The 26713-nt window shown below is 44.4% G+C and overlaps 2 protein-coding genes across 5 annotated transcripts in view; both read left to right on the top strand.

The window, feature by feature from the left end:
- lrp4 (low density lipoprotein receptor-related protein 4) overlaps positions 1 to 26713 on the top strand; it is a 218433-nt gene that overhangs the window by 122116 nt on the left and 69604 nt on the right. For all 4 annotated transcript variants that reach the window (XM_021606795.2, XM_021606794.2, XM_036980426.1 and 1 more), the window contains exons 3-6: positions 8578 to 8694; positions 18536 to 18649; positions 18857 to 18973; positions 21555 to 21683. In XM_021606795.2, the coding sequence (XP_021462470.2) occupies positions 8578 to 8694; positions 18536 to 18649; positions 18857 to 18973; positions 21555 to 21683 (477 nt within the window). The remainder of the gene's footprint in view (positions 1 to 8577; positions 8695 to 18535; positions 18650 to 18856; positions 18974 to 21554; positions 21684 to 26713) is intronic.
- Positions 24390 to 25459, top strand: LOC110526151 (piggyBac transposable element-derived protein 4). The gene is made up of 2 exons (XM_021606798.2): positions 24390 to 24774; positions 24923 to 25459. Exons 1-2 carry the CDS (start codon positions 24423 to 24425, stop codon positions 25240 to 25242), a joined length of 672 nt encoding a protein of 223 aa, XP_021462473.1. The 5' UTR covers positions 24390 to 24422; the 3' UTR covers positions 25243 to 25459.

Below are 26713 nucleotides of genomic sequence, written 5' to 3'. Positions count from 1 at the left end.
GCTTTGTTGCGATATAGGAAGCCGATTCTAGATTTAATTTTGGATTGGAGATGCTTAATGTGAGTCTGGAAGGAGAGTTTACAGTCTAACCAGACACCCAGGTATTTGTAGTTGTCCACGTATTCTAAGTCAGAGCCGTCCAGAGTAGTGATGCAGGACGGGCGTGCAGGTGCGGGCAGCGATCAGTTGAAAAGCAAGCATTTAGTTTTACTTGCGTTTAAGAGCAGTTGGAGGCCACGGAAGGAGAGTTGTATGGCATTGAAGCTCGTCTGGAGGTTAGTTAACACAGTGTACAAAGAGGGGCCAGATGTACACAGAATTGTGTCGTCTGCGTAGAGGTGGATCAGAGAATCACCAGCAGCAAGAGCAACATCATTGATGTATACAGAAAAGAGAGTCGGCCCGAGAATTGAACCCTGTGGCACACCCATAGAGACTGTCAGAGGTCCAGACAACAGGCCCTCCGATTTGACACACTGAACTCTATCAGAGAAGTAGTTGGTAAACCAGGCGAGGCAATCATTTGAGAAACCAAGGCTGTCGAGTCTGCCAATAAGAATGTTGTGATTGACAGAGTCGAAATCCTTGGCCAGATCGATGAATACGGCTGCACAGTATATCGATGGCGGTTATGATGTCGTTTAGAACCTTGAGTGTGGCTGAGGTGCACCCATGACCAGCTCTGAAACCAGATTGCATAGCGGAGAAGGTATGGTGGGATTCGAAATGGTCAGTAATCTGTTTGTTAACTTGGCTTTCGAAGACCTTAGGAAGACAGGGTAGGATAGATATAGGTCTGTAGCAATTTGGGTCTAGAGTGTCACCCCCTTTGAAGAGGGGGATGACCGTGGCAGCTTTCCAATCTTTGGGAATCTCAGACGATACGAAAGAGAGGTTGAACAGGCTAGTAATAGGGGTTTCAACAATTTCGGCAGATAATTTTAGAAAGAGAGGGTCCAGATTGTCTAGCCCGGCTGATTTGTAGGGGTCCAGATTTTGCAGCTCTTTCAGAACATCGGCTATCTGGATTTGGGTAAAGGAGAAATGGTGGGGGCTTTGGCGGGTTGCTGTGGAGGGTGCCGGGCAGTTGACCGGGGTAGGGGTAGCCATGTGGAAAGCATGGCCAGCCGTAGAGAAATGCTTATTGAAATTCTCAATTATTGTAGATTTATCGGTGGTGACAACGTTTCCTAGCCTCAGAGCAGCGAGCAGCTGGGAGGAGGTGCTTTTATTCTCCATGGACTTTACAGTGTCCCAGAACTTTTTTGAGTTATAACTACAGGATGCAAATTTCTGTTTGAAAAAGCTTTCCTTAGCTTTCTAACTGCCTGTGTATATTGGTTCCTAACTTCCCTGAAAAGTTGCCTATTACGGGGGCTATTCGATGCTAATGCAGAACGCCACAGGATGTTTTTGTGCTGGTCAAGGGCAGACAGGTCTGGCGTGAACCAAGGACTATATCTATTCCTAGTTCTACATTTTTTAAGAGGGGCATGCTTATTTAAGATGGTGAGGAAGGCACTTTTAAAGAATAGCCAGGCATCATCTACTGACGGGATGTGGTCAATGTCATTCCAGGATACCCCGGCCAGGTCGATTAGAAAGTCGCACTCGCAGAAGTGTTTCATGGAGCGTTTGACAGTGATGAGGGGTGGTCGTTTGGTCGCAGACCCATTGCGGATGCAGGCAATGAGGCAGTGATCGCTGAGATCTTGATTGAAAACAGCAGAGGTGTATTTGGAGGGCGAATTAGTTAGGATGACATCTATGAGGGTGCCCGTGTTTACTGATTTGGGGTTGTACCTGGTAGGTTCATTGATAATTTGTGTGAGATTGAGGGCATCAAGCTTAGTTTGTAGGATGGCCGCGGTGTTAAGCATGTCCCAGTTTAGGTCACCTAGTAGCACAAGCTCAGAAGATAGATGAGGGCAATCAGTTCACATATAGTATCGAGGGCACAGCTTGGGGCAGAGGGAGGTCTATAGCAAGCGGCAACAGTGAGAGACTTGTTTCTGGAAAGGTGCATTTTTAGAAGTAGAAGCTCAAATTGTTTGGGTACAGAAAGTAATACAGAACTCTGCAGGTTATCTTTGCAGTAGATTGCAGTCCTTTGGCAGTTCTATCTTGGCGGAAAACGTTATAGTTAGCCATGGAGATTTCAGGGTTTTTGGTGGTTTTCCTAAGCCAGGATTCAGACACGGCTAAGACATCTGGGTTGGCAGAGTGTGCTAAAGCAGTGAGTAAAACAAACTTAGGGAGTATGCTTCTAATGTTAACATGCATGAAACCAAGGCTTTTACTTTTATAGTTGTTAACAAATTGGAGCAACTGGGGGGTGGGAGTGGAGCTAGGCACTGCAGGACCTGGATTAACCTCCACATCACCAGAGGAACAGAGGAGAAGTAGGATAAGGGTATGGCTAAAGACTATACGAACTGGCCATCTCGCACGTTCAGAACAGAGAGTAAAAGGAGCAGGTTTCTGGGCACGATAGCATAGATTCAAGGCATAGTGTACAGACAAAGGTAAGGTAGGATGTGAGTACATTGGAGGTAAACCTAGGCATTGAGTAATGAAGAGAGAGATATAGTCTCTACAGATGTTTAAACCAGGTGATGTCATCGCATATGTAGGAGGTGGAACAACATGGTTGGTTAAGGCATATTGAGCAGGGCTAGAGGCTCTACAGTGAAATAAGACAGGGCTAGCAGTTAGCAGACCGGATAGGCAAGCTAACAGTTAGCAGACCAGGGCCCGGCAGTTTAGCAGTTAGCAGACCGGGTTAGCAAGCAAGCAGATAGCAGGGGCTAGAAAGTTAGCCTTTGGGGGGGGGGGCGTTGCGATGGGGGTAAGTCTGTTTTTTCCTCTTCGTGCGGTGACGTTGATAGACCAGTCGTGGAATTAGTAGGGTCCCAAGTAGCTCTAGGTAGCTAGCAGGCCGATATTGTAGCCCAGGAGTATGCTTCGGTGGTAGCACAGGAGCCCTGGCCGGACTAGCTTCAAGCTAAATTGGTGCTTGCTCGGGGATGGAAACGTTAGCCAGGAGTAGTCATCCGGGATTGCGATTAGCTAGTTGTGAAGATCCAGATTAAAATGTTGAGTTTGCGGTAGGAACCCGGGGATAAAAATAACAGGTCCGTTATGCTCTGGTTAGAGTCACGTTGTTCGAACTGGCGAGAGCTTTCCGAGCTGAAGGTTAGCTGATGACCGCTGGCAATGGTTTGCAGACTGATATCTGGTAGTAAGCTGGCTAGCTTCAGTTGAGGGATTCCAGATCCAAAGTAAATATAAATACTTAGGAAAAAAAAGCAGATCCACGCCACATTGGGTGAGGCAGGTTGCAAGAGAGTATTTAGTTGATGAGGTTTGGCAAAATATTTGAAAGGATATGCGACGAAAAATATGTAAAACGATATATACAAGGGACACGACAGGACAAGGACGTCTGACTGCTACGCCATCTTGGATTCTTGGATGTATGTTGAAAACGTTTTTTTTGGGAGATGCGATGGATCATTCAATATTCCCTTTCTTTTGTTGTTCAGTAAAATCATCCCATGTGAAGGGTCAACTCATATAATTAAAGTTCAATTCATAACTAAATAGTTTTTTTTTTTATTTCTATCATTTGCAATTATGTCTTATGATACGGTAAAGGTTTATGTTTCTGTCCCCATAGGACATGGTAAATATGTCCAATGCAAAAAACATCTACATTTAAATTATATTAATATTAATTTGCATATATTTCCATTAATTCCCAGATATTCCTGTTAATTCCCAAGGAAAGTTTCCACCTCTGAATATTCCCCAAAATGTGCAACCCTACACACACCACACTGACCAAAAAGTTATTTTGTTGGCATTTACCCATTACCAGTAAAACATAATCAAAACCTATTTCTTTGCCCTACCTTCTGTGCTGTTTTGTTCATTTGTTCAGTCATTTCATTCTCAACTAGGATTTCATCATACTTGTCAAGCCGAGAAGTTTCAGCTCTGTCTGTGGCCTCGTCTGTCAAGGGTCCTCTTCCTCGGTGTGCACTGTCACTCTGTCCGTTTCATCTTGTCCAGCTGTGTGTGTAACATTTCACGTCAACTCTGTTTCTTGTCTGCATCGAAGTAGCGGTCCTTGTACCTATCATCGAGCATGGTGGCGACGCAGTAAAGAGGCTCAGAGAGAATGCCACCGAATCACTTGTTCACAGCCTCGAGGACTTTTGTACGTTTAACCCCACGGTGTGTGTTGGCAGACTTGTTGAGCAGGTGTTTCAATGCCATGACAGAGGGTATCACGTCTGCTGCAGACGCAGTTGATGAGCTTATTTCTCGAGTCCGTTGTTCAAATCAAATTTATTTGTCACATACACATGGTTAGCAGATGTTAATGCGAGTGTAGCGAAATGCTTGTGCTTCTAGTTCCAACAATGCAGTAATAACCAACGAGTAATCTAACTAACAATTCCAAAACTACTACCTTATACACACAAGTGTAAAGGGATAAAGAATATGTACATAAAGATATATGAATGAGTGATGGTACAGAACGGCATAGGCAAGATGCAGTAGATGGTATCGAGTACAGTATATACATATGAGATGAGTAATGTAGGGTATGTAAACAAAGTGGCATAGTTTAAAGTGGCTAGTGATACATGTATTACATAAAGATGCAGTAGATTATATAGAGTACAGTATATACAGTGCCTTGCGAAAGATTGTATTTGGATTGTATTTATCATCATTAGTCATTTAGGTCAACATTGGATCATTCAGAGATCCTCACTGAACTTCTGGAGAGAGTTTGCTGCACTGAAAGTAAAGGGGCTGAATAATTTTGCACGCCCAATTTTTCAGTTTTTGATTTGTTAAAAAAGTTTGAAATATCCAATAAATGTCGTTCCACTTCATGATTGTGTCCCACTTGTTGTTGATTCTTCACAAAAAAATACAGTTTTATATCTTTATGTTTGAAGCCTGAAATGTGGCAAAAGGTCGCAAAGTTCAAGGGGGCCGAATACTTTCGCAAGGCACTGTATATACATATGTACACTGCTCAAAAAAATAAAGGGAACACTAAAATAACACATCCTAGATCTGAATGAATGAAATATTCTTATTAAATACTTTTTTCTTTACATAGTTGAATGTGCTGACAACAAAATCACACAAATTATCAATGGAAATCAAAATTATCAACCCATGGAGGGTCTGGATTTGGAGTCACACTCAAAATTAAAGTGGAAAACCACACTACAGGCTAATCCAACTTTGTAATGTCCTTAAAACAAGTCAAAATGAGGCTCAGTAGTGTGTGTGGCCTCCACATGCCTGTATGACCTCCCTACAACGCCTGGGCATGCTCCTGATGAGGTGGCGGATGGTCTCCTGAAGGATCTCCTCCCAGACCTGGACTAAAGCATCCGCCAACTCCTGGACAGTCTGTGGTGCAACGTGGCATTGGTGGATGGAGCGAGACATGATGACCCAGATGTGCTCAATTGGATTCAGGTCTGGGGAACGGGCGGAACAGTCCATAGCATCAATGCCTTCCTCTTGCAGGAACTGCTGACACACTCCAGCCACATGAGGTCTAGCATTGTCTTGCATTAGGAGGAACCCAGGGCCAAACGCACCAGCATATGGTCTCACAAGGGGTCTGAGGATCTCATCTCGGTACCTAATGGCAGTCAGGCTACCTCTGGCGAGCACATGGAGGGCTGTGCGGCCCCCCAAAGAAATGCCACCTCACACCATGACTGACCCACCGCCAAACCGGTCATGCTGGAGGATGTTGCAGGCAGCAGAACGTTCTCCACGGCGTCTCCAGACTGTGACGTCTGTCACATGTGCTCAGTGTGAACCTGCTTTCATCTGTGAAGAGCACAGGGCGCCAGTGGCGAATTTGCCAATCTTGGTGTTCTCTGGCAAATGGAAAACATCCTGCACGGTGTTGGGCTGTAAGCACAACCCCCACCTGTGGACGTCGGGCCCTCATACCACCCTCATGGAGTCTGTTTCTGACTGTTTGAGCAGAGACAAGCACATTTGTGGCCTGCTGGAGGTCATTTTGCAGGGCTCTGGCAGTGCTCCTCCTGCTCCTCCTTGCACAAATGTGGCGGTAGCGGTCCTGCTGCTGGGTTGTTGCCCTCCTACGGCCTCCTCCACGTCTCCTGATGTACTGGCCTGTCTCCTGGTAGCGCCTCCATGCTCTGGACACTACGCTGACAGACACAGCAATCCTTCTTGCCACAGCTCGCATTGATGTGTCATCCTGGAGGAGCTGCACTACCTGAGCCACTTCTGTGGGTTGTAGACTCCGTCTCATGCTACCACTGGAGTGAAAGCACCGCCAGCATTCAAAAGTGACCAAAACATCAGCCAGGAAGCATAGGAACTGAGAAGTGGTCTGTAGTCCCCACCTGTAGAACCACTCCTTTATTGGGGGTGTCTTGCTAATTGCCTATAATTTCCACCTTTTGTCTATTCCATTTGCACAACAGCATGTGAAATTTATTGTCAATCAGTGTTGCTTCCTGGACAGTTTGATTTCACAGAAGTGTGATTGACTTATAGATAGTTACGTTGTGTCGTTTAAGTGTTCCCTTTATTTTTTTGAGCAGTGTATATTTAAAAAGCTGCGTTCGACATCATTACCAACTCAAATAGACTGAAGCCTTCTATATGGCAGACCAATCCGAACTCCTCTCTCGGCATGTCCAGCCCACTCATTATCTCAGCCAATCATGGCTAGTGGGAAGGTTGCTGGCTTTTTCAAGGCTTGTAATTTAAGAGTTGTATTCGTATTTACAGATGGCGTACACGTTTGTTATTAAGCCACATGAAAGTTCACTTGTTCGAAAAGGCATTTCTGCCAAAAAACACATTTTGCAACAAACAAAACATGTTTTACATTCAAACAGCTCTCCTGTGAAGCTGCAGGAGTTGTGACCAGTTTTTGTTGGTTATGTTGTCATAGTCATGTCCAGGCGGGGACATGTGGGGGAGGGAATGTTGTCCCCTCCAGGTAGGTTTTTGTTCCCCTGTGTGCTGAGGGTTCTTGTCCAGTTCTGGCATTTAGGTCGCCACAGACTTGTACATGTCCCTTCTCCACCCCCTCTAGGATAGAGAAGCTGTCATCGTTAAAGTATGGGGATTCTATTGGGGGGATGTAGGTAGCACACATGAGAACATTTTTGTCTGATGAGATAATTTCCTTATTAATTTCTCGCCAGATGTAAAATGTTCCTGTTTTAACTAATTTAATAGAGTGGGTTAGGTCTCTTCTATACCACGTTAGCATACCCACTGTCTCTTCCCTGTTTCACACCTGGTAGTTTGGTGGATGGGACTACCAGCTCTTAACCTAGAGGGCAACCAGTGGGTCCGTCTCCTTTATACCATGTTTCTTGTAGGATGACAGTGTCTGTATTTCCAATTTCTTCTCCCCTCTCTCTCTCTCCCTCTCCCTCTCTCTCTCTTTCTCTCTCTTTCTCTCTCTCTCTCTCTCTCTCTCTTGCTTTCTTTCTCTTTTTCTCTCTCTGTTAATAATACAGGACCCATACAGGACTATATGGGTCAGTGGGGCTTTCTTCACCCAGTTACTCCATAATGCCTCTGACACACACACACACACATTATTCATTCTTACTTCACTCAGTCAGTTCAGACTTCATAGCTGGCTGCCGCATGGGCTGCTTTACCATGTTGGACGGTCAATATTTCATACTTCATATCAACAGGCATGTACGTGTTTGTGTGTATATATTAGTGGCCCACAAGAAAGATAACTCTTCTGCTTCTTCGTCCTCCTCCTCTTCCTCCCCCTCTCCTTGGTAATTTCATTATCTGTTGATGACAAAGAGCCAGTCATTCTGCGATGGGTACAGCAGACTCAGCGGATATGCAGTTAGTGAGGAATGTACTGAGTACTGGACTCAGGGAATGGACACATAGAATAGGATATGGAGGATAATAAATAACCAACCTCCCCTCCATCCAGTGTATTTCCCTGCCATCACCTTGTCTTTGCTTATTTCCTATACTTTCTGTTCTCATTCTGTCTCTGTCTTTGTTGGGGCATGGATTCTACAATGTGTCATGAGCGTTCCACAGGGATGCTGGCCCATGTTGACTCCAATGCTTCCCACCGTTGTGCAAAGTTGGCTGGATGTCCTTTTGTGCGGAGGACCATTCCTTATACATACAGAAAACTGTTGAGCGTGAAAAACCCAGCAGTGTTGCAGTTCTTGACACATGCCGGTGTGCCTGCCTTTTGTCTTGCCCATTCTCCCTCTGACTGGAACACATACACAATCCATGTCTCAATTGTCTCAATGCTTAAAAATCCTTCTTTAACCTGTCTCCTCCCCTTCATCTATACTGATTGAAGTGGATTTAACAAGTAACATCAATAAGGGATCCTAGAATTCACCTGGATTCACCTGGACAGTCTATGTAATTTGTATACTCTGTGTATTGGCTGTGACCATGGGGCCATGTTCGCTATCATGCATTTGTGTGTGTATGCTCGTGCTTTGCTTCGGCTGTGTTAATGGCTGGTGTTTTCCTCTGTAGTGCTGCCCACCTGCTCTCCACTGGACTTCCACTGTGACAATGGGAAGTGTATCCGCCGCTCCTGGGTGTGTGACGGGGACAATGACTGTGAGGATGACTCCGACGAACAGGACTGTCGTAAGTCTCACACACACACACACACTCACAATTTCTGTAGGCCGTCATTGAAAATAAGATTTTTTTCATAACTGACTGGCCTAGTTAAATGAAGGTTAAATAAAACAATTATACATGCATCCAGTCCTGACCTCAGAAATCTTCCTGCTATCATGTGAGTGCAGGGAGATATCTGGGGTGAGATACGTGTAAGACACACACCTGATGCACGCTTACATATTTGTAGAATATTTTTACTCTGGGAAGGATATGTGTCAACATGCTGACATATCTAAGCCTTTATACTTGGGCATGAACGAATCCACATGCTTTCAGAAATGTCTCATACCTGTAGTCATTACCTGATCAATTTATTTATTTATTTTTACCTTTATGGCAGGTCAGTTAAGAACAAATTCTTATTTTCAATGACTGCCTAGGAACAGTGGGTTTCACTGCCTTGTTCAGTGGTAGAACGACAGATTTTTACCTTGTCAGCTCAGGGATTCGATCTTGCAACCTTTTGGTTACTAGTCCAACACTCTAACCACTAGGCTACCTGCCACCCCGACAGGTATCTGTATAATAAAAACATGTCTAAAAATCAATAGTTATCCGTACATGATATGTAATATTCATCCTTGTATGTCTGATAAAAGGGACCGTCCTGTTTGTTATAGACGATGGATATGATGGGTCATGATTTGGTCGTCAGCGGCGGTCCCTCGCAGTCCAGACCCAACGTGGTGGTAGTGTTGGTCTGTGATCCACTTCAAACTGTCAATGCATAAATCATGAATCAATATTGTGTCGATATTGAAAGAAAATATTGTCATTTCACTAACCATACCACAAGGTAGCTGCTCTCCCCTGCTTCCTTCATGACGAGAACAAGCCAAGTTGCTAGCTAGCCAAGTTGCAAGCTAGCCAAGTTACTTAGTTAGCCAGCTAGCTTATATTAACCTATAATACAAAATATGGCTAAACTTTTTAAAACATTAGCTGTCACCACATAGCTTGATAGGGGGTAAAAAAATAGCAATGCCATTATTTGTTGGCTAGCTAGGCTACCAGTTAGCCTTTACTGTTGACTAACCCCATTCCGTACAAATTTGGGTAATTGTGGCATTCAAACAAGGCTGCAATGAAAACAATTGGGACTGTAGCGACTGTGTTGGCATCAAAATCCAGGGTGGGAACTATGTTTCTGTTCAAGCGTTGTTTGACATGGTTATGGCCCGATAGTAAAGTTGAGAAAACGGACCCCTCTGACGCTGTACAGTAAATTGTGACATGTCATGATGTAACGTACGGTGCCCATAATGCAACTCATTCTGTGTCATACAGCCTCTCTCCACCAGGTGTAGAGCTTCTCTCAAATTAAAAACAAGAAAGGGACAGAGTAAAGGGGGATACTTAGTCAATTGTACAACTGAATGTATAATTTGTTTTCATTATGACTGCCAGCCATCATGACTCTCAAAACCTGCTACAGCAGCTGTTTACTTCTGAAGATAACTTTAGCACCTCCCTAAAAAAACAGATTCAAATTCGACACAAACCTTCAAGTAGGCATGTTATGACACATTATATAAACACTTTATAGTGTTTTATTTACATTTTAGAGGTGATAAGTTGGACAGATCGGGTGAAAAAAGCAGTTTCCCCACACGGCTTATCTCCCTCTTTCACTATCACTCAGTAGGTTTTGCTTCCCCACCCGCCATTTTTCAAAAGACCCAGCATGAAGGTCTCATCATTGATTTTGCTAGTCAGCTAGTTAGATAGCCAAAGTTAGCCAGCTAGCTTGGGTGCTTGAGCACAGAATAACTGTCAAAAGTTACGAACGCTCAACACCTGATGAATATGGCCGGTGTCTGGAAGATCCTGGCTGACTGGCGGCTCTGGAAGATCCTGGCTGACTGGCGGCTCTGGCGGCTCATGACAGACGGGAGACTCTGGCGGCTCATGACAGACGGGAGACTCTGGCGGCTCATGACAGACGGGAGACTCTGGCGGCTCATGACAGACGGGAGACTCTGGCGGCTCATGACAGACGGGAGACTCTGGCGGCTCATGACAGACGGGAGACTCTGGCGGCTCATGACAGACGGGAGACTCTGGCGGCTCATGACAGACGGGAGACTGGCGGCTCATGACAGACGGGAGACTCTGGCGGCTCAGGACAGACGGGAGACTCTAGCAGCTCTGGACAGACGAGGCGCACTGTAGGCCTGGTGCATGATGCCGGCACTGGTGGTACTGGGCCGAGGACACGCACCTCAGGGCGAGTGCGGGGAGCTGCCACCGGAGGGCTGGTGCGTGGAGGTGGTACTGGATAGACCGGACCGTGCAGGCGCACTTGAGCTCTTGGGCACCGAGCCTGCCCAACCTTACCCGGTTGAATGCTCCCGGTCGCCCTGCCAGTGCGGCGAGGTGGAATAGCCCGCACTGGGCTGTGCAGGCGAACCGGGGACACCATATGTAAGGCTGGTGCCATGTACGCCGGCCCAAGGAGACGCACTGGAGACCAGATGCGTAGAGCCGGCTTCATGACACCTGGCTGGATGCCCACTCTAGCCCGGCCGATACGAGGAGCTGGTGTGTACCGTACCGGGCTATGCACTCGCACTGGGGACACAGTGCGCTCCACAGCATAACACGGTGCCTGCCCGGTCTCTCTAGCCCCCCGGTAAGCACAGGAAGTTGGCGCAGGTCTCCTACCTGGCTTCGCCATACTCCCTGTGTTCCTCCCCAATACATTTTTGGGGCTGACTCTCGGGCTTCCTTGCCAGCCGTGTTCCCTCGTATCGCCGGCTCCTCTCTCTGGCTGCCTCTGCTCTCCTAGCTGCCTCCACCTGTTCCCATGGGAGGCGATCCTTTCCCGCCAGGATCTCCTCCCAAAGGTAGCAACCCTTGTCATCCCATGTCCATTCCTCCTTGCGCTGCTCCTGCTGCCGCTGCCTGCCACCACGCCGCTTGGTCCTGTTATCGTGGATGGTTCTGTAACAGTTTTCTTCCTGGGAAGGAGAGGAGGACCAACATGCAGCGTGGTTATTTATAAACATCTTTAATGAAAGATGAAAACGTGAACACTATAAAAAATAAGAAAACGTGGAAAAACCGAAAGTCCTAACTGGTGCAAAACACAGAGACAGGAACAACCACCCACAAGATACAGTGCATTGCGAAAGTATTCGGCCCCCTTGAACTTTGCGACCTTTTGCCACATTTCATGCTTCAAACATAAAGATATAAAACTGTACTTTTTTGTGAAGAATCAACAACAAGTGGGACACAATCATGAAGTGGAACGACATTTATTGGATATTTCAAACTTTTTTAACAAATCAAAAACTGAAAAATTGGGCGTGCAAAATTATTCAGCCCCCTTAAGTTAATACTTTGTAGCGCCACCTTTTGCTGCGATTACAGCTGTAAGTCGCTTGGGGTATGTCTCTATCAGTTTTGCACATTGAGAGACTGAAATGTTTTCCCATTCCTCCTTGCAAAACAGCTCAAGCTCAGTGAGGTTGGATGGAGAGCATTTGTGAACAGCAGTTTTCAGTTCAACCGGACATTAAAAACTGTAACATCTTATGCTTCACGGTGTCATGGCTGAACGACGACAACATCAACATACAGTTGGCAGGTTATACGATGTACCGGCAGGATAGAACAGCGGTGTCTGGCAAGACAAGAGGTGGCGGTCTATGTGTTTTTGTAAACAACAGCTGGTGCACGATATCTAAGGACAGCTCAAGCTATTGCTCGCCTGAGGTAGAGTTTCTCATGATAAGGTGTAGACCACACTGTCTACCGAGAGAGTTTTCATCTGTTCTCTTTGTAGCTGTTTACATACCACCACAGTCAGAGGCTGGCGCTAAGACAGCATTGAATGAGCTGTATTCCGCCATAAGAAAACAAGAAAACGCTCACCCAGAGGCAGCACTCCTAGTAGCATAGGACTTTAATGCAGGGAAACTTAAATCAGTTTTACTTATCAGTCTTTTTTTTACTTCAATTTTTTTATAGGTCTTTTTTTTAAACTGCATTGTTGGTAAGTAAGTAAGCATTTCACAGTAAGGTCTACCTGTTGTATTCGGCGCATGTGACAAATACAATTTAGATTTTATTTGAAAAATAAAACATCATGCTTTGGGGCTGTTTTTCTGCAAAGGGACCAGGACGACTGATCCGTGTCAAGGAAAGAATAAATGGGGCCATGTATCGTGAGATTTTGAGTGAAAACTTCCTTCCATCAGCAAGGGCATTGAAGATGAAACGTGGCTGGGTCTTTCAGCATGACAATGATCCCAAACACACCGCCCGGGCAACGAAGGAGTGGCTTCTTAAGAAGCATTTCAAGGTCCTGGAGGGGCCTGGTCAGTCTCCAGATCTCAAACCCATAGAAAATCTTTGGAGGGAGTTGAAAGTCTGTGTTGCCCAGCAACAGCCCCAAAACATCACTGCTCTAGAGGGGATCTGCACAGAGGAATGGGCCAAAATACCAGCAACAGTGTGTGAAAACCTTGTGAAGACTTACAGAAAACGTTTGACCTCTGTCATTGCCAACAAAGGGTATATAACAAAGTATTGAGATAAACTTTTGTTATTGACCAAATACTTGTTTTCCACCATAATTTGCAGATAAATTCATAAAAAAATCCTACAATGTGATTTTCTGGATTTTTTTTCTAATTTTGTCTGTCATAGTTGAAGTGTACCTATTATGAAAATTACAGGCCTCTCTCATCTTTTTAAGTGGGATAACTTGCACAATTGGTGGCTGACAAAATACTTTTTTGCCCCACTGTATGTATATGTCACTACGAAAACTGTGTGTGTGTGTGTATGTGTATGTGTATGTGTATGTGTATGTGTATGTGTATGTGTGTGTGTGTGTGTGTGTGTGTGTGTGTATGTATACTGGAAAACTGGAAAAGGCTTCAGCTGGCTGGCAGCAGTAGAAAGGCATCGAGAGAGTGGTAGTGTGTATATTTATACACTCATATTTATATCGCCATGTACTTACACACGTCAGGAATTGGTGCATATTTTTACTTACATGTACTTATATGCTTCATCCCAAATGGCACCCTATTCCCTATATAGTGCACTACTTTTGAGCAGAGCCCTATGGAATAGGGTGCCATTTGGGAAGCAGCCATACACAGGGCACTGGTGTTTCCCTATCCACTCCAGCTGTCAGTGTCGGAGTTGTTTCTGGGTTGAGATGTAGTTAGTGGTCAGTCTAAATGAAGACTTTGTCCAACTGCTTTGATCCAGAGTGACTCACTGGGTTGAAAGTGTCCCAATATAATCCATGTAGAGGCTGAGTATTTCCATTGGCCTGATCATACTGCTATATACCCTGTGTAGTGAGTGGAAATGTATGCCGGGAAATTATTTCAACTATACTATGGCTCTTGAGGGAGCCTTCAAAATAATGTTCTGGATTCATTTAAATATTTTTAAATGCTTAAAGGGATTTATAAGGTTGTGCTTGCACACACACATTCACAACTGTCTATTACAATAATGTGTCACAATAAGTACCCTGTGGTTGAGATAGATTTCAGTCCACACCCATTAAGTCATTATCAGACATCACCACATCCCACATAGATCGGAATTAGAAACTTGGTACGATTAATTTCCAACTCCATGGATTGAATTTCCTGAATTTCTGGAGATGTAATTGATCCAAGCTAACCCTGCCAGCTTGTACCTCAGTTCATCCTTTTTTTCTAAATTACTCGTTAGATGGAGGTAAGCTCTCTCTCTTTCTCAGATTATCTCGTTCCCTCGTTTTTTCCCCAGATAACTCTGTATAGAGGTGGGCTTTCTTTCTCTCTGATTCTCTTTCTCTGATTTTCTCTCTCTCGCTCTTTCGCTCGCTCTGATTCTCTCATTCCCTGCTTCCCACTCTCCTGTCTGACCCATATTTCAGGAGCCAGACGTAGAATCTCATCCTGATGGGGGGTCCGTCTGCCGTGAGCCAGCCATTAATTTTTCATCTTCATGCCCCAGCCCTGTAAATTTCCCCCTCCGTCGCTCCTCGGCCTACTTATTATTTCAGGCCTTTTTCTCTCTGTCTTTCTGTTCCCCTCCCTAGTTTCTTTCCCACCACTGTTGTTGTTTTATTCCATTATTTAAAGAGAGAAGGGGAAGAGAAAGGAGAAAGACGGGGGAGAATCTGTCATGCTCCACTTGAGCTTAGCGACTTGTCAAAGTTTCAGACAACAAAACTGGAAAAAGAGACGTGTGTGTGTGTGTGTGTGTGTGTGTGTGTGTGTGTGTGAGAAAGTGAGTGAGTGTGCCGGTATGGGTGTGTTCCTACGTTCATATCATGTTTTTGTTTGTTTGTCAAACATTCAGCAGAACACCTATAACTACATATCCACAGTGTTATCACACACCAGACCTAGGTTAAAATACTATTCAGAGCTTCTGCTCTTTTTTATAACCTGTAGGTAGGTAGGTAGGTAGGTAGGTAGGTAGGTAGGTAGGTAGGTAGGTAGGTAGGTAGGTAGGTAGGTAGGTAGGTAGGTAGGACTGGAGTCTGATGGGATTGTTCACAACTTCTGCTCTTTTCTATGTCAACTCATGGGATGAGAGGAGGATGCAAGGCAGGCAGGGGCAAGGAGGGAAGGCAAATCCTGAAAGTGCATAGGTAATACTCAAGGAAACATAAAACGAGTTATAAAATGAATATATTTTGTTTTATTTATTTTTTCACACACACACAAACACACGTCAATGCATAATGACCCTGGTAATGAATCACAGTGACCTTTCATCTCTAACCTCTGCCCTCTCTCTGACTGATGATCTGCCTAAGGACACATGACCTCTAAACTTTCTGGCTTAGGAATTAGAGGGAGGGAAAGAGGGAGACAGATGAGAGATTCAATTACATTCTACTAAGTGTGCCAAGTGAGTTTTTGGAATGAGATTCAGCCATAGACTCGTAGTTTAAAGACTCAATTAGGGGCTAGCTTTGTCTTCTGCTCCCGTTCCGGGTCCTTCTCCTACTCTGTTGCATCTGAATAGGAGAGGGGCGAGAGTAATCTTAAATAGAAATATGAATATATCTCGTCTTTTCTGTTCTGAGGACTCTGTTGGGTCTTAAAGCACAGGATTCCTGTGTGTGAGAAAACAAGAGAAAGAAATGAGAAGTAGTAGATATGGGTCACGTTCCGTCGCAATAGTCTCAATGAAAAATACGAATTTTATCCTCAAACATTTCTGCGGCCGTCCCTTTTTTCCTGTCTCTCTGAATGACAACATGGATAACATTCAGCTGGCGGGATGTACACTGCACCAGCTAGATAGAACAGCACGAGGGAACATGGTCTGTGTGTATATATATATATATATATATATATATATATATATATATATATATATATATATATATATATATATATATATATATAATATAACAGCTGGTGCACGAAATCTAAGGAAGTCTCTAGATTTTGCTCGCCTGAAGTAGAGTATGTCATGATAAGCTGTAGAGCACAATATTTGCTCTCCATCTATATTTTTTGGGGCTGTTTGTTTATTTACCACCACAGACGGATGCTGGCACTAAGACCGCACTCTGTATATGGAAATAAGCAAACAGGAAAACGCCCACCCAGAGGTGGCACTCCTAGTGGCCGGGACTTTAATGCAGGGAAACTGAAATCAGTCTTAACTAATTTCTATCAGCATGTTAAATGTGCATCCAAAGGGAAAAAAAACTCTAGACCACCTTTACACCACACACAGAGACGCATACAAAGCTCTCCCTCGCCCCCCATTTGGCAAATCTGACCATAATTCCATCCTCCTGATTCCTGTTTACAAGCAAAAACTAAAGTTGAAGGCACCAGTGACTCGGTCAATAAAGAAGTGGTCAGATGATGCTGATGCTAAGCTACAGGACTGTTTTGCTAGCACAGACTGGAATATGTTCTGGGATTCCTCCGATGGCATTGAGCAGTACACCACATTAGTAACTGGCTTCATCAATAAGTGCATCAATGACGTCGTCCCCACAGTGACTGTACGTACATACCCCAACCAGAAACCATGGATAATAGGCAACATCCCTACTGAGCCAAAGTGTAAAGCTGCCGCCTTCAAGGAGCGGGACTCTAACCCGAAAGCTTATAAGAAATCCTGCTACGTCCTCAGACAAACCATCAAACAGGCAGCGCCAATACAGGACTAAGATTGAATTGTACCGATGCTCGTCGGATGTGGCAGGGCCTGCAAACAATTACAGACTACAAAGGGAAGCACAGCCGCGAGCTGCCCAACATTCACAAGGCCGCTGGGCCAGACGGATTACCAGGACGGTTGCTCTGGGCACGTGCTGACCAACTGGCAAGTGTCTTCACTGACATTTTCAACATGTCCCTGATTGAGTCTGTAATTCCAACATGTTTCAAGCAGACCACCATAGTCCCTGTGGCCAAGAACACAAAGGTAACCTGCCTAATTGACTACAGACTTGTAGCATTCACATCCATAGCCATGAAGAGCTTTGAAAGGCTGGTCATGGCTCACATTAACACCATTATCCCAGAAACCCTAGACCCATTATATTTTGCATTTCGCTCAACAGATCCACAGATGATGCAATCTCTATTGGACTCCTCACTGCCCTTTCCCACCTGGACCAAAGGAACACCTACGTGAGAATGCCATTCATTGACTACAGCTCAGGGTTCAACACCATAGTTCCCTCAAAGCTCATCACTAAGCTAAGGACCCTGGGCCTAAACACCTCCCTCGGCAACTGGATCCTGGACTTCCTGACGGGCCGCCCCCAGGTGGTGAGGGTAGGCAACACATATCTGCAAAGCTGATCCTCAATACGGGAGCCCCTCACATGCGTGATCAGTACCCTCTTGTCCCCCTGTTCACCCACGACTGCATGGCCAGGCACAACTCCAACACCATCATTAAGTTTGCTGACGACACAATAGTGGTAGGCCTGATTACTGACAACGACGAGACAGCCTATAGGGAGGAGGTCAAAGACCTGGCCGAGTGGTGCCAGAATAACAACCTATCCCTCAACGTAATCAAGACATAGGATATTATTGTGGAGTACAGGAAAAGGAGGACCGAGCACGCCCCCATTCTCATTGACGGGGCTGTAGTGGAGCAGGTTGAGAACTTCAAGTTCCTTGGTGTCTATATTACCAACAAACTAGAACGGTCCAAGCACACCAACACAGTCGTGAAGCGGCACTATTCCCTATTCCCTAGCCTATTCCCCCTCAGGAAACTAAAAAGATTTGGAATTGGTCCTCAGATCCTCAAAAGGTTCTACAGCAGCAACATCGAGAGCACTGGTTCCATCACTGCCTGGTACAGCAACTGCTCAGCCTCCGACTGCAAGGCCCAGTATATCACTGGGGCTAAGCTGCCTGCCATCCAGGACCTTTGTACCAGGCGATGTCAGAGGAAGGCCCTAAAAATGGGCAAAGACTCCAGCCACCCCAGTCATAGACCGGAGCGCAAAGTCTAGGACTACAAGGCTTCTCAACAGCTTTTACCCCGCAAGCCATAAGACTATGCATTGTTGGTTAAGGAATTGTAAGTAAGCATTTCACTGTAAGGTGAATACGTGGTATATTCGGCGCATGTGACAAATAAACTTTGATTTGATGGGAGGTTGTCCACTGGAGGTTAATAGACAGCTACTTTTCTCTGTATGAATGTAAGAGAAATGTTACTAACCTGTTGTGTGCGAGCATGCGGTGCGTGCACACTTGTACATCATACAAGTGGTGTATAGGATGTTGTTTGTGTGATTTGTCCTTTCATTGACATCCTGTCTCTCTCTCTTTGTCTGTAGCTCCTAGAGAGTGTGAAGAGGATGAGTTCCATTGTCAGAACGGCTACTGCATCCGCAGCCTGTGGCACTGTGATGGGGACAATGACTGTGGGGATAACAGTGACGAGCTGTGTGGTGAGCTACACATGCACAAACACACACATGCACACCATACATTCACTCCTACAGTATACACATATATTCAGAAAGTTATTGTTTTAGTCACAACTCAATCCGTTGACTTTAATAACTCAATATCTCTCTTTCCCTCTCTCTTACTTTCTCTCTCTTTCTCCCCTCTATCTATCTCACTCACTCACTCACACTCACTCTCTCACACAGACATGCGTAAGTGTTCCGATAAGGAGTTTCGCTGTACAGATGGGAGCTGCATTGCTGAACACTGGTACTGTGATGGAGACACTGACTGCAAGGACGGATCAGACGAGGAAAACTGCCGTGAGTTGCCCTGTGTGTGTGTGTGTGTGTGTGCTTATATTTGTCCTGTTTCACACATGGACAAGAGATGGAGACCCTGACACTGTCAAAAGAGGAATAAATCCAAAACGGAGGAATTAATCCAAAACTAAGCTTAAACACAAAATAACAATGTTTATTAAAACATCCTGATGCCCCAAAAAATCATCAGTGCATAAATGAAAGGTGAAAACAAAACACAAACGTTTCTGCTAAAACGTTTTTGTTTTCACTTTTCATTCATGCGCTATGATTTTTTCAGCCACCATGATGTTTTAGTAATTGCATTCAAGCCTCAGTTTTGAAAGTATTCCTTTTTTCTACAGTGTGTGGGTCTCCATCTCTTCCAGTATTCTTATTTTGACTACAGACACTATTCAGTATTAAGGACCATCAGACTCGTATTATATATACGCATGTTGTGAAATGGAAATGTTTTTTTTTTTGCATATCCCAACACCCCCTGAGACACGTACTATACGTGTGTCCTCACTCTCTCTCTTCTCTCTCTCTGGCGAGGGGGATTTCAATAGTATCGATAAAGGATTGGCAGCAGGATTTCAAAGAGCCTCAAACAGGTGTACAGTCGTGGCCAAAAGTTTTGAGAATGACACAAAATTAATTTCCACAAAGTTTGCTGCTTCAGTGTCTTTAGATATTTTTGTCAGACGTTACTATGGAATACTGAAGTATAATTACAAGCATTTCATCAGTGTCAAAGGCTTTTATTGACAATTACATTAAGTTGATGCAAAGAGTCAATATTTGCAGTGTTGACCCTTCTTTTTCAAGACCTCTACAATCCGCCCTGGCATGCTGTCAACTAACTACTGTGCAACACCCTGACTGATGGCAGCCCATTCTTGCATAATCAATGCTTGGAGTTTGTCAGAATTGGTGGGTTTTTGTTTGTCCACCAGCCTCTTGAGTATTGACCACAAGTTCTCAATGGGACTAAGGTCTGGGGAGTTCCCTGGCCATGGACCCAAAATATTGATATTTTGTTCCCCGAGCCACTTAGTTATCACTTTTGCCTTATGGCAAGGTGCTCCATCATGCTGGAAAAGGCATTGTTTGTCACCAAACTGTTCCTGGATGGTTGGGAGAAGTTGTTCTCGGAGGATGTGTTGGTACCATTCTTTATTCATAGCTGTGTTCTTTTGTCAAAACTGTGAGTGAGCCCACTCCCTTGGCTGAGAAGCAACCCCACACATGAATGGTCTCAGGATGCTTTACTGTTGGCATGACACAGGACTGATTATAGCGCTCGCCTTGTCTTCTCCGGACAAGCTTTTTTCCGGATGCCCCAAACAATCGGAAAGGGGATTCATCAGAGAAAATGACTTTACCCCAGTCCTCAGCAGTCCAATCCCTGTACCTTTTGCAGAATATCAGTCTGTCCCTGATGTTTTTCCTGGAGAGAAATGGTTTCTTTGCTGCCTTTCTTGACACCAGGCCATCCTCCAAAAGTCTTCGCCTCACTGTGCGTGCAGATGCACTCACACCTGCCTGCTGCCATTCCTGAGCAAGCTCTGTACTGGTGGTGCCCCGACCCCGCAGCTGAATCAACTTTAGGAGACGGTCTTGGTGCTTGCTGGACTTTCTTGGGCACCCTGAAGCCTTCTTCACAACAATTGAACCTCTCTCCTTGAAGTTCTTGATGATCCGATAAATGGTTGATTTAGGTGCAATCTTACTGGCAGCAATACCCTTGCCTGTGAAGCCCTTTTTGTGCATAGTAATGATGACAGCACATGTTTCCTTGCAGGTAACCATGATTGACAGAGAAAGAACAATGATTCCAAGCACCAACCTCCTTTTGAAGCTTCCAGTCTGTTATTCGAACTCAATCAGCATGACAGAGGGATCTCCAGCCTTGTCCTCGTCAACACTCACACCTGTGTTAACGAGAGAATCACTGACATGATGTCAGCTGGTCCTTTTTTGGCAGGGCTGAAATGCAGTGGAAATGTTTTTAGGGATTCAGTTAATTTGCATGGCAAAGAGGGACTTTGCAATTAATTGCAATTAATCTGATCACTGTTCATAACATTCTTGAGTATATGCAAATTGCCATCATACAAACTGATTTGTGAAAATTAATATTTGTGTCATTCTCAAAACTTTCGGCCACGACTGTACACTCTGAGCCTTATCTTCCCTTTGTTGTCAAGGGGTGTGTTTGTCAACATTCCCAACTTCTCCAAATTATCCTCATCCCTGACCTATTTTGACTGCCCTAGTGTAAAACAAACGGAATGTCAGTGTAACCAATGTGAAATGGCTAGCTAGTTAGCGGTGGTGCGTGCTAATAGCGTTTCAATCGGTGACGTCACTCGCTCTGAGACCTGAAGTAGTTGTTCCCCTTGCTTTGCATGGGCCACGGCCCGATGCTTCGTGGGTGACTGTTGTTGATGTGCCCGGGTCGGGCGAGGGGAAGAAAGCTATACTGTTACATCAGAACCACACACTGTCTTTATAGTTTATGACAGAAAAGTTTGGGTGTGAAAGAGAATGTGTATTAAATATGTACCCCTCTCCCTTTCTCTCTCTCTCTCTGTAGCATCTGATGTAATGACGGCCACTTGTAGTGTTGAAGAGTTCCAATGTGCGTACGGACGCTGTATTCTGGACATTTACCACTGTGACGGAGATGACGACTGTGGAGACTGGTCTGATGAGTCCGACTGCTGTAAGTACACACACACACATCGGATTCAGGTGGCTAATCATTAACATCTGCAGGCTGTATTTTACAATATACCGGTATTGATGCATGGACCGGTTTAGGTTTTTACTTTACCTTCTATAACCGTATTTGAATGTCTGGTTTGTTAAATATGATACGCCGTGTTTAACGTCCATTTTTATAGTTTACTTCGCTACTTGAGCCATCTCTTTCCGCTCACTCTCTCTCCAGATCTCTCCACTCTCGCTCTCTCCAGACCTAGCCCCACCCCCTGTCACTCAAGGAGCACATTTGTTGTTCTTCAACCACAAGACACTTACGTTCAGTCTGTATGGCCAATGCAGCATATGCAACAATGTTGATAACAACAATGCTGTTTTCACTCCTCTTTGGCATTTCTAATCATTTTTGTGTCAAACAACACTATTTAAAGTGCCCACTATCATATTCTAATTATAGAATTGGAATAATCATTCTATTTCCATGATTCCAACATGTCACCCAAGTGTTTTGCTCTAAATCATAAGTCAAATCGCTATAGCAACATTTGGTTCAAAATAAGGTTTTGATTGTTTGCCCATATCATGCAGCCCTACATGGCAGAGTGGAAATGATCTCAAATGAGTTCAGGAAAGTTGAATTGAACAGTATAAACAATCAGAATGGAGAAAGACCCATTGAAATCACTTAGAATGTATGTGTTGCCAACCTGAGTTCGTGCACTACTTATAAAGCAAATTTAGAAATGTTATAATTTAACCCTTTCACACGTACCATCACACGGGTGTGATCGTTCTACAGTGGTCCCTGAAGCGTACGATCACACCCGTGTGTTTAGAACACTCATTTAGAATGCTCGTTTAGAACGGCAGTTTAGAATGACGAAACAATCAGCGTTTGAGCTGGCCACACTTTTTTTCAGAAACTATTTACACAAACACAGTCCTTACAAAGTTATGTCCAGAATGTCAGCAGTTTATTTTTGGATGCATTGTTCAGATATTCACAGAAGTAAATATAGCATAACACAATCATCCTAACCGGAAAAATGTAGGCTACATTTGTCCTAGCGCTGAGGAAAGATTGACCCAACACAAGCAGTCATATTTTCTAACTCTTGGCTGACATAAACTACAATATGAATTAGCTAATAGCAGTATATAATTAATCACATCACGGGTGAGCTCACCATTGATCGAAATAACTAGGTAAAACACTTTATAGAAATCAAAAGTAATCCGACGATTAGTTTCAGCGCGAAGCCATGCATTCTTTCCTCACAGAAACCAAATATAATAAGAGAAGACGAGATGAGTTTGGTCTGTTTATAGTATGCATGTTGAAGGGGTGTGTCATCTACTGTCGTTCACATCCCACCATTAATTTCCGGAAAATTTGTGAACTCTTACTCACCTCATTTTGTTATAACATCTTTGGTCAAACAGACGTGAATCCCAGAATGCATTGTATGTCAACAAACATGGCTACACAGCTGGAATTAGCTTAGCTCATCATAATCAGTACAACCTTCAATATGTGCCCATTACAATCTGTGCAAGAATCGGAATGCGTAACCTCCCACTCTGCGCCATTCAGTGTTGTTGTTTATGTATGTAGCTAGTGAGCTAAGCTGTAGCATTAACAATGTCTTTCAAAAGGAGACAACTCACAAATGTGGAAATTCTGGAGATTTTTTTAAATTCTGACACTGAGTCTGAGTATGAAAGTCAGGAATCAGATTCTGACAGTGAGGAGCTGCCCCCCAACCTTGTAGCCATTGAGAACCCTGAATCTGAATTTCCCTTGTCCACTGACGAAGTACCAGGTCCCTTTGAAGATGCTGGTGGTGATGGAGGCAGACCGACAGTGGATAAAGTACAGGAGTTCTGTGGTAGCTGGAAGGCCACCAGTCATTTCACCCCTCCTGGCTCTGCTGTTTGCTTTGATGAGTCCCAGTCTGGAGTGCAACGCCCCTTGCCATTTCCAACTGAGGCAGAGTGCTTCAAGTTGTTTCTGACAGAGGAGCTGGTGGGAGACATAGTTGAGGAGTCCAATTGCTATGCCTTAGAGCTACAGGAGAAGAGAGAGCCAGGAGTGAGGGGGAAACTCGCTAAATGGGTGACAACCACAATTAGTGAAATGTATACCTTCCTGGTGACAGTCCTTCTCATGGGGATAGTAAAGAAGAACTCCCTAAGAGAATACTGGAGCACAGATCCTATGTTTGCAACTCCCTTCTTTGCCACCCTCTTTTCCTAAGATCGCTTCCTAGTTCTGCTGCGATGCCTGCATTTCGTCAACAATGCTACTGCCAACCTAAATGACCCGTTACACAAAATAAGAAATGTTCTTATCAGCCTGACATCAGCATTTGGTCGGGTCTTTGTGCCATACAAGGACCTATGCATTGATGAGTCCCTGATGTTATGGAAAGGTAGGCTGGCGTTCCGTCAATATATTCCCTCCAAAAGGCACAGGTTTGGAGTCAAGTTCTTTGTCATGTGCGACGTGAAGAAAGGATTTGTCCAGAACATTATAGTTTACACAGGGTCCACCACTGACATCAAACATTATGAGGGGCTTGGGGTGTCAGGGTCCGTGGTGATGACCATGCGGGCTCCTCATCTCGGCAAGGGACACACTTTGTACGTGGACAATTGGTAGAGCAGTCCCACACTCTTCCAGCATCTGCTCTCCAACAGCACGGGGGCCTGCGGCACAGTCAGGTCGAACCGGAAGGGGATGCCGGCATTCGGATGCAGGAAGATGCAGGGAGGGGAGGTGGAGTTCCAGGAGAACGGTCAACAGCTGGCAGTAAAGTGGCATGACAAACGAGACGTCCATGTCTTCTCCACTGTCCATACAGCAACCATGTCGGCCACAGGGAAGGTGGACCACCTGACCGGAGAGAGATTGATCAAACCAGATTGTGTGCTTGATTATAACCTCAAAATGGGGGCCGTGGATAAGGCGGACATGATAAACAGCTTTGTGGAATGCACTCGGAAAACGACCAAGTGGTATAAGAAGATATTTTTCCATCTGATCAACACTGCTGTCCTCAACGGCAGCATAGTTCACCGCCAACTAACAGGTGAGATGATTACTGAACAAGTTATTTTTGTAATTGGATGTACAGTTCACATACAAATCCATTATGGAATTATAGTGACAATATCTCACCCACCTACCCACTGCCTCATCATCCGCTAACTTTCCTCATCCTCCCCACTCCCTCTTAGGTAAAGTAATTACCTACCAAAAATACAGAGAGAACCTCATGAGAGAGCTGCTAGAGGAGCACCACACCCCTCGGCGCCCATCCACTGGGGGCCATCCTGCTCCAGACAATCCCCTACGCCTGACTGCACGGCATTTTCCCTGCAAAGTCCCTCAAACTGCTTCTCAAGGTAGTCGCACACGGAGGCATTGCAAAGTCTGCCTGTCTGGCGCCAGGAGAAGTAAGCAGAGGAAGATGACAAAATACATGTGTTTAGCTTGTGATACACCTCTATGTATTTCACCATGCTTTGAGGAGTATCACATGCTCAAGCATTATTGAGCACATCTGCAGCAATAAGTGACTGACTGACCTGACAGGTGACTTGACAGGTGACCTGCCATGATACTATGCCTTTAGAGATGGGGGTAGAAATGCAGTTGTTGTTCAGTCACTGCATGGATATTAAATATGGGTTATGCATATTCAGTTTTTTGTCCTCTAGTAAAACAAGTTGTTGAACCAACTACCAATACTGCAATAAAATATATGACTATTACATATTGGCATATGTGTTTTCTTGCTGTGTTTTCATCCAGTAAAACTGTTAAAGAGTGTACGTTAGCATACAAAAGCTGTCCTCAATCTTCAGCTCCAAAGATGTCCAGCTCCAGTTATGATATTGGCAAATAATGTTTCTGGTTTCTGAAAGTACAGAATAAAGAGGATTATTCATTAGAATACAATATAAGGATATAGCAATAAAACAATACTACAAAGAAGTAACATAATAAACACTGCTATAGAAAATAGTTTATTGCATTGACAAAATCACAGATTTGAGTTATAACAGTAAGAAACTAACTTTTGAGCTCCACAAGGGGGCAAGGCAGGGCAGAGCAGAGCTATGCTGAATAGACCAAATAAACAAACCATGGTCATATTTTTTATTTATTGAACTAGGCAAGTAATTTAAGAACAAATTATTATTTACAATGATGGCCTACTCCGGCCAAACTCGGACAACGCTGGGCCAATTGTGCGCTGCACTATGGGACTCCCAATCACAGCCAGTTGTGATACAGCCTGGATTTGAACCAGGGTGTCTGTAGTGACGCCTCTAGCACTGAGATATAGTGCCATAGACCGCTGCGCCACTTGGGAGTCATAAGGCCAGGGTAGCTTCAAAATACAACACAAGCTAATAGTTTTCTGACGCAACTAGCATTGTTTTACAGAGCTAATAGAATAATGTAGCTAGGTAAGCATGATTGACAATAACACCATAAAGGTTATAAAATGTGTAACGTTACCTCACTTGTCCGCAGTTATAAAGAATATATTATGATCTACAGCTACAGCAGAAACTGCATACGGAAACTATTATTATAACTATTATAACGTAATAAGGCACTTACTTTGATAGAAACGCAGCCTGGATTTGAACCAGGGAGTCTGTAGTGACGCCTCTAGCACTGATGTGCTGTGCCTTTGATCGCTGCACCACTTGGGAGTCATAAGGCCATGGTAGCTTCAAAATGCAACACAAGATAATACTTCTCTGATGCATTTAGCATTGTTTTACAGAGCTAATAGAATAATGTGGCTACATAAGCACGATTAACTATAACACCATAAAGGTTATAAAATGAGTAACGTTACCTCACGTGTCCGCGGTGATAAAGAATATACACAAATATATTATGCTCCATACATACAGTACGCTACAATAGAAATGTGGAATGGAAAATGGAAAATGTAAACACGTGTGCAGATCCTGTTCTGACGGGAGATGAGCAAATGTCTGCAGACG

The sequence above is a fragment of the Oncorhynchus mykiss genome, chromosome 6 (genome assembly GCF_013265735.2).
Source record: "Oncorhynchus mykiss isolate Arlee chromosome 6, USDA_OmykA_1.1, whole genome shotgun sequence".
NCBI classification, from domain to species: domain Eukaryota; kingdom Metazoa; phylum Chordata; class Actinopteri; order Salmoniformes; family Salmonidae; genus Oncorhynchus; species Oncorhynchus mykiss.
Note: the sequence above shows the minus strand (reverse complement) of the source record. Positions and strands in the feature narration are given on the sequence as shown.